Below are 10,849 nucleotides of genomic sequence, written 5' to 3'. Positions count from 1 at the left end.
GATGTAGTTCCTATTGCCTGGAGGAGCAGCCGGGCTGCGTGCAGCCTGCCGGGAAATGTAGTTCCCGGCTGAGAGGGCCGGGCTAGATGCGCCGAGGCAGGCGCGCGGCGGGCAGGCCTGGAGGGGGCGGGTCCGCGCGGGCCTCCAAGCCGCCAGCCCTGCAGCGGAGAGGTCACGGCGTGAGGCCGCCGCCACAGTCGCCGCGAGGTCGGAGCGCCGGGCTGCACCATGGCCTACTGCCGGCAGGAAGGTAGGAGATGGGACTGCGTGGAGACGGCCTACGAGGGCCTGCAGGGGACACGCGGTCTGTGCAGCGCGCCGGACCCCCGCGCCCCCACTGCAGACGCGGAGGACAGTCCTCGGGACCCTCGGGTTGGGCCCGGCGGCGGAGTCGCCATCCCCGGTTTTCAGATGAGAAAACCGAGGCCCGGGTAGGAGCGAGGCCGGCCGAGGTCACTGTGAGGCTCGAACCCGGACCTCGGAGGGAACAGCACATGGGGGCGCTCGTAATCTAGGCCCGGGGGTCAGGGCTGTGCGAGCGCCCTGCCTGTGGCTGGTAACTGGGAATTTATTGATTCTAATTATAATGTTACTATGGCGCTCACCACACACCACGTGTTCCCGTTTGCACTGCTTTCAACTGTCCCGGAAAGTTGCCCCTCGGTGGGCGCTGCGCTGCGGGTGGGAGTGCCGCCCGCTGCGACGGGTCAGACCCTGGGCCAGGAATTTTGTGTGGCCTATCTCGCGACGACCTTCCTAAGTCAGGCCCTGCTTTTATCCGGAGAGTAAACCAAGACCCAGAAGTGACTTGGGTAAGCCACACGGCCGGCAAGTCGCAAAGCTGGGGTTGGAGGCCCGCGGTCTGATTCCAGAACTGCCCAGTCTGGTGCCCAGTGGACTCCAGGGAGCCTTCCGCTCAGAAGACACCCTGTGCAGAAAACAAAACAAAATAAAACAAAGTTGGTCCCCGCCTACTGTCTGTCTGCTTGTTACCTCTACCCGGGACCTCAGAAGTCTCCAAGCCGGGTCCAAGGGTCTTCCTGCACAACCACTAACCGGCTCTGTCCCTGAGCGGCCACCCAACTCCTCCAGGGCCTAGTGTCCAGTCTTGTAAAATGAGAAGTTGATCTTCATTTATTCCACGCATATTCATGAAGCACCTTCTCGGTGCCAGGTGAGGGGATTGGTGGACACCTGAGACTATGAAGTTCCAGAGAGAGTTGGAACTCACCCAGAAATCCTTTAGCGAATAGTCCAGCTCCCTCAGTTAATTAAGGGAATCTTAAGCCCAGAGATGGAAGTGACCCACCCAAGGTCATGCTTCAGTTAGGAGAACAGCTCAGTCTAAAATGCTAAGCCTTTTCCCAGTACCCCATTCTGCTTCTGGAATCCTCCTTCCCTGGGTCATAAAGCCGTAAAACTCACTGATGTCTCTAATGAGTAGTTTCCATTGATTGATATTTAACTTTGCCATGAGCAAAAGTCCTCTGCCCTCACCACTTTGTTAGACAGCAAGTCTTTTGTTTTTAATTTCCTTCTTCTAAGTCAAATTTACTTCTTCATTTAGCAAATTTTTTTTAACCTTTTGGGTATAATGAAGCTATAATCCTCATTCTTGAGGGTTTCTAGGGGTTGCAGTTTCTCTGGGAAGCAGAGGCAGGTGTTTAGATCCCTATCTTTTCCTGGATCAAAGCTCTCTTAGTTTGGGGATGAGAATTAAAAGCACTCACTTTAGGCCTTCCCTAGTTTTTATCTTATCCATGCCACTGTCCCCTAAGTCCCCAACTTCTTGTTTTTCTACCCACCGATTCTTTATGCTTCCCATGGGACTTAAAGAAACGATCCCACACTCCTTCCAGATTAAGGCTGATGTGAGCGAGCCCCTTGCCTGATCCGGCTCCTGCCATCACTGACCAGCCACACTGGCCTCTGGCCCTTCCCTTTGCCTGGTGCACCCTTCTTCCAGCTCTTCCCATGGCTACCTCCTCATCCTCTAAGATTCAGCTCATATGTCACCTCAGTGAGGTCTTCTCTGGGTCTTTGTGTCTTTCACATCCTAAACTCTTTGAAATTACCTGGTTTATTTTTGTCATCTTCCTTCTTATGTTCTTGCAGCAAGCCGAGAGCATTAGATGGGCCATATCCCCGGCACCTTTACCCAGTGAACCCATACACACGGCTGCCCTCTGTTCTGAGTCAGTCACTTGCCTGTGCACATTTACTTCAGGGGTCCACCCCCAAGCCTTGGGGTTAAAGGCCTTAGCAGGGCGTTCAAGGTGTTGGGCAGCGTGGACTCAGGCTTGCTCCCTGGCCCAGGGCCACACTGTTCCTGTCATTGTTCTTCCTTTTCTAATGCTGACCGTGTTCTCTCCTGTTGTGTCAACAAACGTTTACTGAGTACCTGTGATGTGCCAGCCACTGATCACATGGCAGTGGGCACAGGTGGGCGGTCTGCCTTCGTGGCACGGTGGAGGTGGCGGGCGCCCCTTCTGGGTTGGACGTACCAAGAGATTCTGCTGTGTAAAGACCCACGCATGTTCTAGGGGGAATGAGACCACCCATCCAAGGTTCTTTTTTTCTCTAACCTACTTCATAGTGATAGCCGTTCTGTCTTCTGCCCTCTGCTGGGTCTGGGGGTCTTCATGTCTGAATTCAGAGTTCATTCCTCCATTCACTTTTTCAACAAATACTGATTACCCACTATGTCTTGGGCACTGTTCTAGGCTCCGAGGATACTGCAGTGAATGGAATAGACAAATCCTTGCCCCTGAGGAGCTGACATTTCAGTGGGGGAGACAGGTGGTAAACAAATACGTAATTGGGGCTTCCCTGGTGGCGCAGTGGTTGAGAGTACGCCTGCCGATGCAGGGGACATGGGTTCGTGCCCCGGTCCGGGAAGATCCCACGTGCCGCGGAGCGGCTGGGCCCGTGAGCCATGGCCGCTGAGCCTGCGCGTCCAGAGCCTGTGCTCCGCAACGGGAGAGGCCACAACAGTGAGAGGCCCGTGTACCGCAAAAAAAAACAAAAACAAATACATAATTGTTAGGTGAGAAAAAGCAGGTTAAGGGTGATGGGGAGTGATGAAGGAAGATGGCATCTGAGCAGGAGCTATGAAGTCAGGGAGAGGGAGGCTGTGAGGGTATCTGAATGTGCTCCTTATTTTCCCATTGCTACGATATGAATGTGTCCCCCCAAAATTCGTATGCTGAAATCCAAACCCCAAGGGTGAATGGTATTAGTAGGTGGGGCCTTTGAGAGGAGCTTAAGTCATGAGGGTGAAGTCCTTATTAGGTTGTTTAAAAAGGTTGATTCTCCTATAGTGAGTACAGCATCAGGGAATCCCTGCTTCCTGAATTTGAGAAATATATTTTTGTGTTGATTTTTAAATTTTTCTTTTATTACTGTCATGTAAACGTCTAAGGAACCTGCTCTAATAAACATGTGCCCGTGGGCTTCAGTGACTCTAAAACTGGACAGATGAGTGGATTGAATTCTCACAGCATTCAGTTTACAACATTAATTCAGTCTCGTAGATGATATTTCACTGAATTGCCCCTTGCGTGGAGAATGTGCTTCTGTGCCAGTGGTGGGTCCTTGAGGTTACTGTCCCTGTGCCACCGTCTGATGACCAAGGTCATCCAAGGCCAATCTCTGACCGAGGAGCCTTTGCTGTGGAGACCAGGAAGTCGCTGGCCCTCCTTGGCTGGGAGTTAAGTCCACCCCAGGCCTTTTCTCCCATCGGCCGTGATCATGAAAATCTTGACTTGGAACTCTAAGAGGGCATAAGGTGGTTATCCACGTCCTTCTGAATATGCTTGTATCAACTTTTTAAGGTTATCTTGGAAGTGAAAACAAGCATTTTTATATTTTCTTCAGAGAAATGTAATGAGACTTCCAGTCTAGCTGGTTACCCCACTAGTTGGCAGTCATGATGAGTTCTCTTTTCACAGTTGGGACTCGGGGATCGGTGAGCACTGTCCTTTTGTCAGTCCTGTGTGCACTCTCAGACATTCCTGCTGGGACAGGCGTGCAGTGGACAGGGTGACACACTCGCAATCTTTCAGACCAGAGATTGTGTTCCTGCTCTGCCTTCACATACTATGTGCCTTCGGGCTGGTTTCCTACCTTCTCTGGGCCTCCGTTTCCTCTCTCTGTAAAAAGGAGATTAGTAATACCCACCTCACAGTGTTGGTGTAAGGATTAAATGAGCTGATGGGTGGGGAAACTCATTGAGTAGGGCCCAAGCGTGTAAAAGATGCAGTTATGTTCTGCCGTTAACGATTCTGATTCCAATTCCAGTGTGTGGGTATTTCCCCCACATCAGGCAATTCTCTGACACCAGCAGTATGTCCTCCAATTCAGCTCAATCTGTCACTGTTTACCTGGAGATGGTGTCAGATCCCACAGTTTAAGGGCTCAGGCCTGCAACACCCCTCTCCCCCGCCCCAACTGCAGGTGCCAGTCACAAGTCCAGGTTGTCATCTGTTCTTCTTAACCACTGGCTGTAGATCAGAGGTTCCCACGACCTCCTCCTAGCGTTGGATTAATTTGCTAGAGCAGCTCACAGAACTCAGAGAAACAGTTTACTTACTAGATCGCTGGATTATTATAAAAGGATAGAATATTATATTAACAGATATAACTCAGGAACAGCTGGATGGAAGAGATGCCCAAGGCAAGGTGTGGGGAAGGGGCGGAGCCTCCATGCCCTCTCTTCCCGAACCTCCACGTGTTCACCTGTCCGCTTGGGCTTTTGCGGAGGCTTCATTACATAGGCATGATTGATTAAATCATCGGCCACTGGCAGCTGATTCAGCCTCCAGCTCCTCTCCCTTCCCCAGGGTGGGATGCGGGGGTGGGGGGGGGCACGTTGGGACTGAAAGCTCCAACCCTCTAATCCCAGGGCCGTTTCTCCTGGCAACCAGCCCCCATCCTCAGGCTCCCCCAAGTCATCCTATTAACATAACAAAAAGATCTTTATGCTCTCATCACTTGGGAAACCAAAATTTTAGGAGCTCTGTGCTAAGAATGGGGTCAAAGGTGAAATATATACTTCTTATTCTAAATGACAGTATCACATCCTTCGATCCAGTATAACCGATCTCTCTGGGGGATGTCCAGAAAGGTGCCTGGGAGGACTCGGCCTGTGGGAGGGACCTGGAACATTCTGGGTGGGGTTGTGCATCAGTCACTTGGGAGCCCATCAGTGGTGTGGACGTGCAGAGAGCTTGATTCAGCTTCTGTTCTGTGAGGCTGGGCCTCATAAGCCCCACAGGTGCCTCCCGTACTGAGCAGGCTTGGACGCCTTGCCTTGGCCTGAGACCAGCCTCCCCATTCGGCTGGGCCCGGCTGAGACCTTGGTAAACAAAACTGTCAGAGCTGAGCTGAGCAATTGTGTCAGCTTATTTATTTTGCTTAGCACGCAGCACTTTTGCAGGCTGCTTTTAAGTGTTCTGAACACTGGCCAGAATTACCAAGGTCTTCAGGTTCTTCAACATGCCCTGGCTGCCCGGCCCCAATCCTTTCCCAGGCCACTTGGGACAAGCCACCTTCTCTGAGATAGAATGGGAGGTGTTGGAGAGAACCCTCAGGTGTTCTGAGCAGGCCGTGGTCCTGAGCGTGCCGAGGGTCAGCTGCCATTACTGTCACCCCTCCTGGGAGATGCTGTACAGGTGTGGGGAGGGTGTAAACACCAAGTACCTTCCCTCTGTCCCCTCTGCTGTCCTCACTGGCACGTCTCTCTGGTGTTTACTGTCAACCTCGTGCTTTCCCCAAGCCTCTTCCGGAGGAGCCCGATTGGTAAAATGTTATCTGAGGGCGCCTGCTGGCAGGTCCTGAGGGGCCTGGAGCAAGTGGACCAGGTGCTCACAGGGACGGGAAGTGACAGAGCCGTCAGAGCTCATGGGAGTTCTGAGCAGAGGAAGAAGACCCGTTTGTTAGATGTCAGCAAACTTGGGGACTGAAAACAGCTGCATTTGATGGCTTGGGGCGTCTCGTCTCCCACTCGAGGATGCACATGGCGCCAGCAGGAGCCATCTTCCTCCTCCCCAGTCTGGTCACAGGCACGTGATGCAGGAGCGGCTGCTAGACCTTCCCCCAGAGTCAGCAGTGAGCGAGTCCCCAGCCTGGGGAGCACCACTGAACTCACTTCGGGGTTTCAAATGGGACAGTCTTCAAACAAGGTTTTCCTGGCTGCTTGGGTTTAGGGCTGATTCACAGCTCCTGGGTGAAACATTTCTCCCTCTGTTCTCCAAATACTAGGAAAGGATCGAATCATATTTGTGACCAAAGAAGACCATGAAACTCCAAGCAACGCAGAGCTGGTGGCCGACGACCCCAATGATCCTTACGAGGAGCACGGTGAGTGCTGGGCGGGGGTGGGAGTCCAACATCCCTGGCCGCGGCTGGGTTTCCAGATGTCTACCTTGGCCACCACTGCTCCTGGGACACTGAGTGCGTCTCCATCAGGTGTGAGGGGCTGTGTGCTTTCCAGCCCTCGTTCCCACGTGCTTCCCTGGCCATCAGGCTGAACCTAGGAGTTTCTTCTTTCTTCCACCTCTCTTTCTTCTGATTTTTTGAATGGTTTTCCATTTTTATAAGAATGGAGCGCAGTGCTCCGGCACGTCACTCGCTTTTTCCTGCCCATCATGCCTTGGACATCTTCCAGCCTCGCTTTTACCAGTCCTCACACTGTGCTGAGCTGAGAGCAGCTGAGGAGCGGGAGGGGCTTGAGGAGAAGGTCCGGGGCGCAGGGGTTCCTGACCATCTGTGTAAAAGGAAGAGACCAGCACCTTGACTCCTTCCAGTGTTTGGGCTTTCAAAGCTTCTCAGTAACCATCCGAGCGGTTACTTCCGCTTTGGATTAAACGGTTTCCCTGTGTAGTTCTTGGAGCACAGGCACGGCCACAGCACTGGGAGGCGGCTTAGGACACAGAGCAGTGCTGCACACGGAGAGAGTCGCTGATGGTGACCTTTCCGACAGAGCCGGGAATGCTGGGTTTGTGCCGGGCATTTGAACCCCATCCCGAGGGAGCAGCAGGCCCACCAGTGAGTGCCAGCCAGGCAGTGGTTCATGTTACCGTTATGCCTATGAGGGCTGGTCTTGGTTTTGCTTTTTCTGAAACCTCAGGCAGCACCTCTCACACTTCCTTGCTCATCTTCCTGTCCCAGGACTGATCCTGCCCAACGGAGACATCAACTGGAACTGCCCGTGCCTGGGGGGCATGGCCAGCGGCCCGTGTGGGGAACAGTTCAAGGCGGCCTTTTCCTGCTTCCACTACAGCACAGAGGATGTCAAGGGGTCGGACTGTATAGACCAGTTCCGGGCCATGCAGGAGTGCATGCAGAAGTACCCGGACCTCTATCCCCAGGAGGAGGAGGATCGATTAGAGGAAACGGCTGTCTCTGAGGCTGCCACAACCAAAGAAGAGGAGGGGTCTAGCTAATGAGGGTCCTGGTCTCCAGCCTCCTTCAGAGAGGATGAACCTCTCCAAGAAAGTGTCTCTCCCTCTGTTGTTCTGTGCACTGTAATGTACAAAATAACTTATTGAGTGATCAGGGGTCTTGGCCCCTTGACATGTACACTGAAACATGGGTTGTATGTATGTGTGTCTCACATAACCTGTCAGCGAATGTAGCCGCCACTTTTGAATTCTCAGATTGTCCTGAATTTTGCCATTTTGAAATAATGTGCTGAATAATCTCAGCAACCAAAAATCTTTATCTGGGAGTGTCTTGTGAGTGAGCTGATCTATTCTGATTCATTGTATCCCTTTTAGTAGATTTTATACCCAGTTGGAAAGTGAAATAGAAACAAACATCTTCCTTTAAAAATGCTGGAGGGGGGCATTCCTTATAGAAGAGGCGGGACGATCAGACCTGGAGGATGTGACGAAGCACTATGCTTCATTTCTGATATATTTTGGGTTCTAGTTTGCATTGAGCTCCATGTTTTCTACGTTTGGAAAACAGAGCTTTGGACCCTCTGAGTGACTCCCTTTGTAAATGAAGAGAAAGGCTGTTTTTTTCTCTTTTTGTTATCCCAAAAGCCCTGCTTTGGGGTCTGCGTTCACACTGGCTCTGTCTCAGCCTGTTCAGATGCAATGTTCTTGAGAGGTGGGGACCTAATCATTACCAAAGTAGCACCTGAGAGAGGAAACAGTGTCAATTAAAAGGAAAACGTGATTTTTGAGTGGGTTTTAATTTGCTTTTCCTAATTAAAAATGTTGTGATATAAGGAAATATAAATTATGAAAAATTCAATTGAAATTCTCCTTTGAAGATACTGGTGGATCACTTTGAATCTGTTAAACTTTTCTGTGTTGCGTCCATACGGAGCTCACTGATTCTGTGAGCAGATGCCTTCACACAGGCGTCGCTGTCAACATTAACGTGTTGTATTTGTTAGAAATGAGTCCCAGCCCACACTGCCCAGGGGACATGAAGCATGAGCACAGGAGGCTGCCTTCCACCCCAGAGAGTGAGCTGTTGGCTCTCTGAAGCCTGGAGGCCCGGCTCAGGGTGAGGAGTGCGGTTCTGAGTCTGGCGTCAGGAAGCCAGAGCCACCAGCTTTGGAAGCCGTGCAGTCTGGAGGAGCTTTGGGACTTCTTTGAGCTGCAGGCAGAGCCTTGCATGTTTAACAAACATACTTTTTCAGGAAACGTTTTGATCAAGATGTCACTGACCTGTGACTAGTCCTGGATCCCATTCATTTGATACATTCAGGGAACCTCTACCGTCCATGTCCTAGGGACACAGGGAGGTGACTTATCTGGCCTCTGCTTGTATGAAGCTACAGTCCAGCCAGGGGTCAGCATTTACTAGAAAGCAAGAAGAATCAGAAAAGCAGATCCCAGGTGCAAGGACAGGATGGCAGAGTAGAAGGACCTGAGCTCACCTCCTCTCATGAAAATGCCAAAATCACAACTAACTGCTGAACAATCATAGACAAAAAAGGACTAGAACCTACTAAAAAAGATATTCTACTTTCAAAGAAGAAGCCACAACGAGAGGGTAGGAGGGGCGCATTCGTGATAAAATCAAACCCCATACCCGCCAGGTAGGCAACCCACAAGTTGGAAAATAATTATTTTGCAGAGGTTCTCCCACAGGAGTGAGAGTTCTGAGCCCCAAGTCAGGCTCCCCAGTCTGGGGATCTGGCATCAGGAGGAGGAGACCCCAGAGCATTTGGCTTTGAAGGCCAGCGGGGCTTGGTCGCAGGAACTCCACAGGACTGGGGGTAACAGAAATGCCACTCTTAGAGGATACAAGGTCTTGTGTGCACCAGGACCCAGGGGGAAAAAGCAGTGACTTCACAGGATCCTGGACCAGACCTACCTGCTGGTCTTGGAGGGTCTCTTGGGGAGGTGGGAGGCAGCTGTAGCTCACTGTAACTCACTTGGGGACAAGGACACTGGTGGCAGAGGTTCTGGGGTGTACTCATTGTCGTGAGCTGTCCTGGAGGTCACCATTTTGGCACTGAGACCTGGCCCCAACCATCAGCCCTTTGGCTCCAGTGCTGGGATGCCTCAGGCCAAACAACCAACAGGGCGGGAGCATAGCCCCACCCATCAGCAGCCAGGCTGCTTAAAGCCTTCCTGAGCCTGTAGCCACCTCTAAACACACCCCTTCATATGGCCCTGCCGACCAGAGGCAAAAGACCGAGCTCCACCCACCAGTGGGCAGGCACCAGTCCCTCCCACCAGGGATCCTGCACAAGCCTCAAAGACCAGCATCACCCACCAGGGGATAGACACCAGAAGCAAGAGGAACTACAATCCTGAAGCCTGTGGGACCGCAAACACAGAAAGTGAGACAAAAAGAGGCAGCAGAGGAATATTGTTCCAGAGGAAATAAGATAACCCCCCAGAAGAACAACTAAGTGAAGTGGAGATAGGCAACCTACCCCAAAAAGAATTCAGAGTAATGATAGTAAAGATGATCCAAAATCATGGAAAAAGAATGGAGGCACAGACTGAGAAGATAGAAGAAATGTTTAACAAAGAGCTAGCAGATATAAAAAACAAACAGTTGAACAATAGAATAACTGAAATGAAAAAATACACTAGAAGGAATCAATAGCAGAATAAATGAAGCAGAAGAATGGAAGCGAGCTGGAAGACAGAATGGTGGAAATCACTGCCACGAAAGAGAATAAAGAAAGAATGAAAAGAAATGAGGACTGTTTAAGAGACCTCTGGGACAACATTAAATATACCAACATTCACATTATAAGGGTCCCAGAAGGAGAATAGAGAGAGAAAGGGCCTGAGAAAATATTTGAAGAGATAATAGCTGTAAACTTACCTGACCTGGAAAGGAAACAGTCACCCAAATCCAGGAAGCACAGAGACCCATACAAGATACACCCAAAGAAGAACGTGCTGAGGCACATATTAATCAAATGGACAAAATTTAAAGACAAACAAAATATAAGCAAGAAGGGAAATGCAACAAATAACATACAAGGGAATCCCCATATTGTTATCAGCTGATTTTTCAGCAGAAACTCTGCAGGCCAGAAGGGAGTGGCACAATATATTTAAAGTGATGAAAAGGAAAAACCTACAACCAAGAATACTCTACCCAGCAAGGCTCTCATTCAGATTTGATGAATAAATCAAAAGCTTTACAGACAAGGAAAAGCTAAGAGAACTCAGCACCACCAAATCAGCTTTACAACAAATGCTAAAGGAACTTCTATAGGCAGAAAAGAAAAGCCTACAACCAGAAACAAGAAAATTACGAATGGGAAAGCTCACTGGTAAATGCAAACATACAGTAAAGGTAGGAAATCATCCACACACAAATATGATATCAAAACCAGCAGGAGAGTACAAATGTAAGATAT

At 50.6% G+C, this 10,849-nt stretch overlaps 1 protein-coding gene across 1 annotated transcript; it reads left to right on the top strand.

Annotated features, from left to right (window-relative positions):
• The first annotated feature begins 63 nt into the window (after positions 1-63).
• Positions 64-8,262, top strand: CHCHD4 (coiled-coil-helix-coiled-coil-helix domain containing 4). The gene is made up of 3 exons (XM_060161062.1): positions 64-250; positions 6,262-6,360; positions 7,171-8,262. Exons 1-3 carry the CDS (start codon positions 229-231, stop codon positions 7,443-7,445), a joined length of 396 nt encoding a protein of 131 aa, XP_060017045.1. The 5' UTR covers positions 64-228; the 3' UTR covers positions 7,446-8,262.
• The last annotated feature ends 2,587 nt before the right edge of the window (positions 8,263-10,849 follow it).

The sequence above is a fragment of the Lagenorhynchus albirostris genome, chromosome 10, assembly GCF_949774975.1.
Source record: "Lagenorhynchus albirostris chromosome 10, mLagAlb1.1, whole genome shotgun sequence".
NCBI lineage: Eukaryota > Metazoa > Chordata > Mammalia > Artiodactyla > Delphinidae > Lagenorhynchus > Lagenorhynchus albirostris.
This window is presented reverse-complemented; position numbering and strand designations above follow the sequence as displayed.

Bases quoted from the DNA above. Each gene is read 5' to 3' on its own strand.
- CHCHD4 (XM_060161062.1), top strand. From the start codon at position 229: ATGGCCTACTGCCGGCAGGAAG. The intron at 251-6,261 runs GTAGGAGATGGG...TCCAAATACTAG, and splicing joins GGCCTACTGCCGGCAGGAAG to GAAAGGATCGAATCATATTT. The intron at 6,361-7,170 runs GTGAGTGCTGGG...TTCCTGTCCCAG, and splicing joins TGATCCTTACGAGGAGCACG to GACTGATCCTGCCCAACGGA.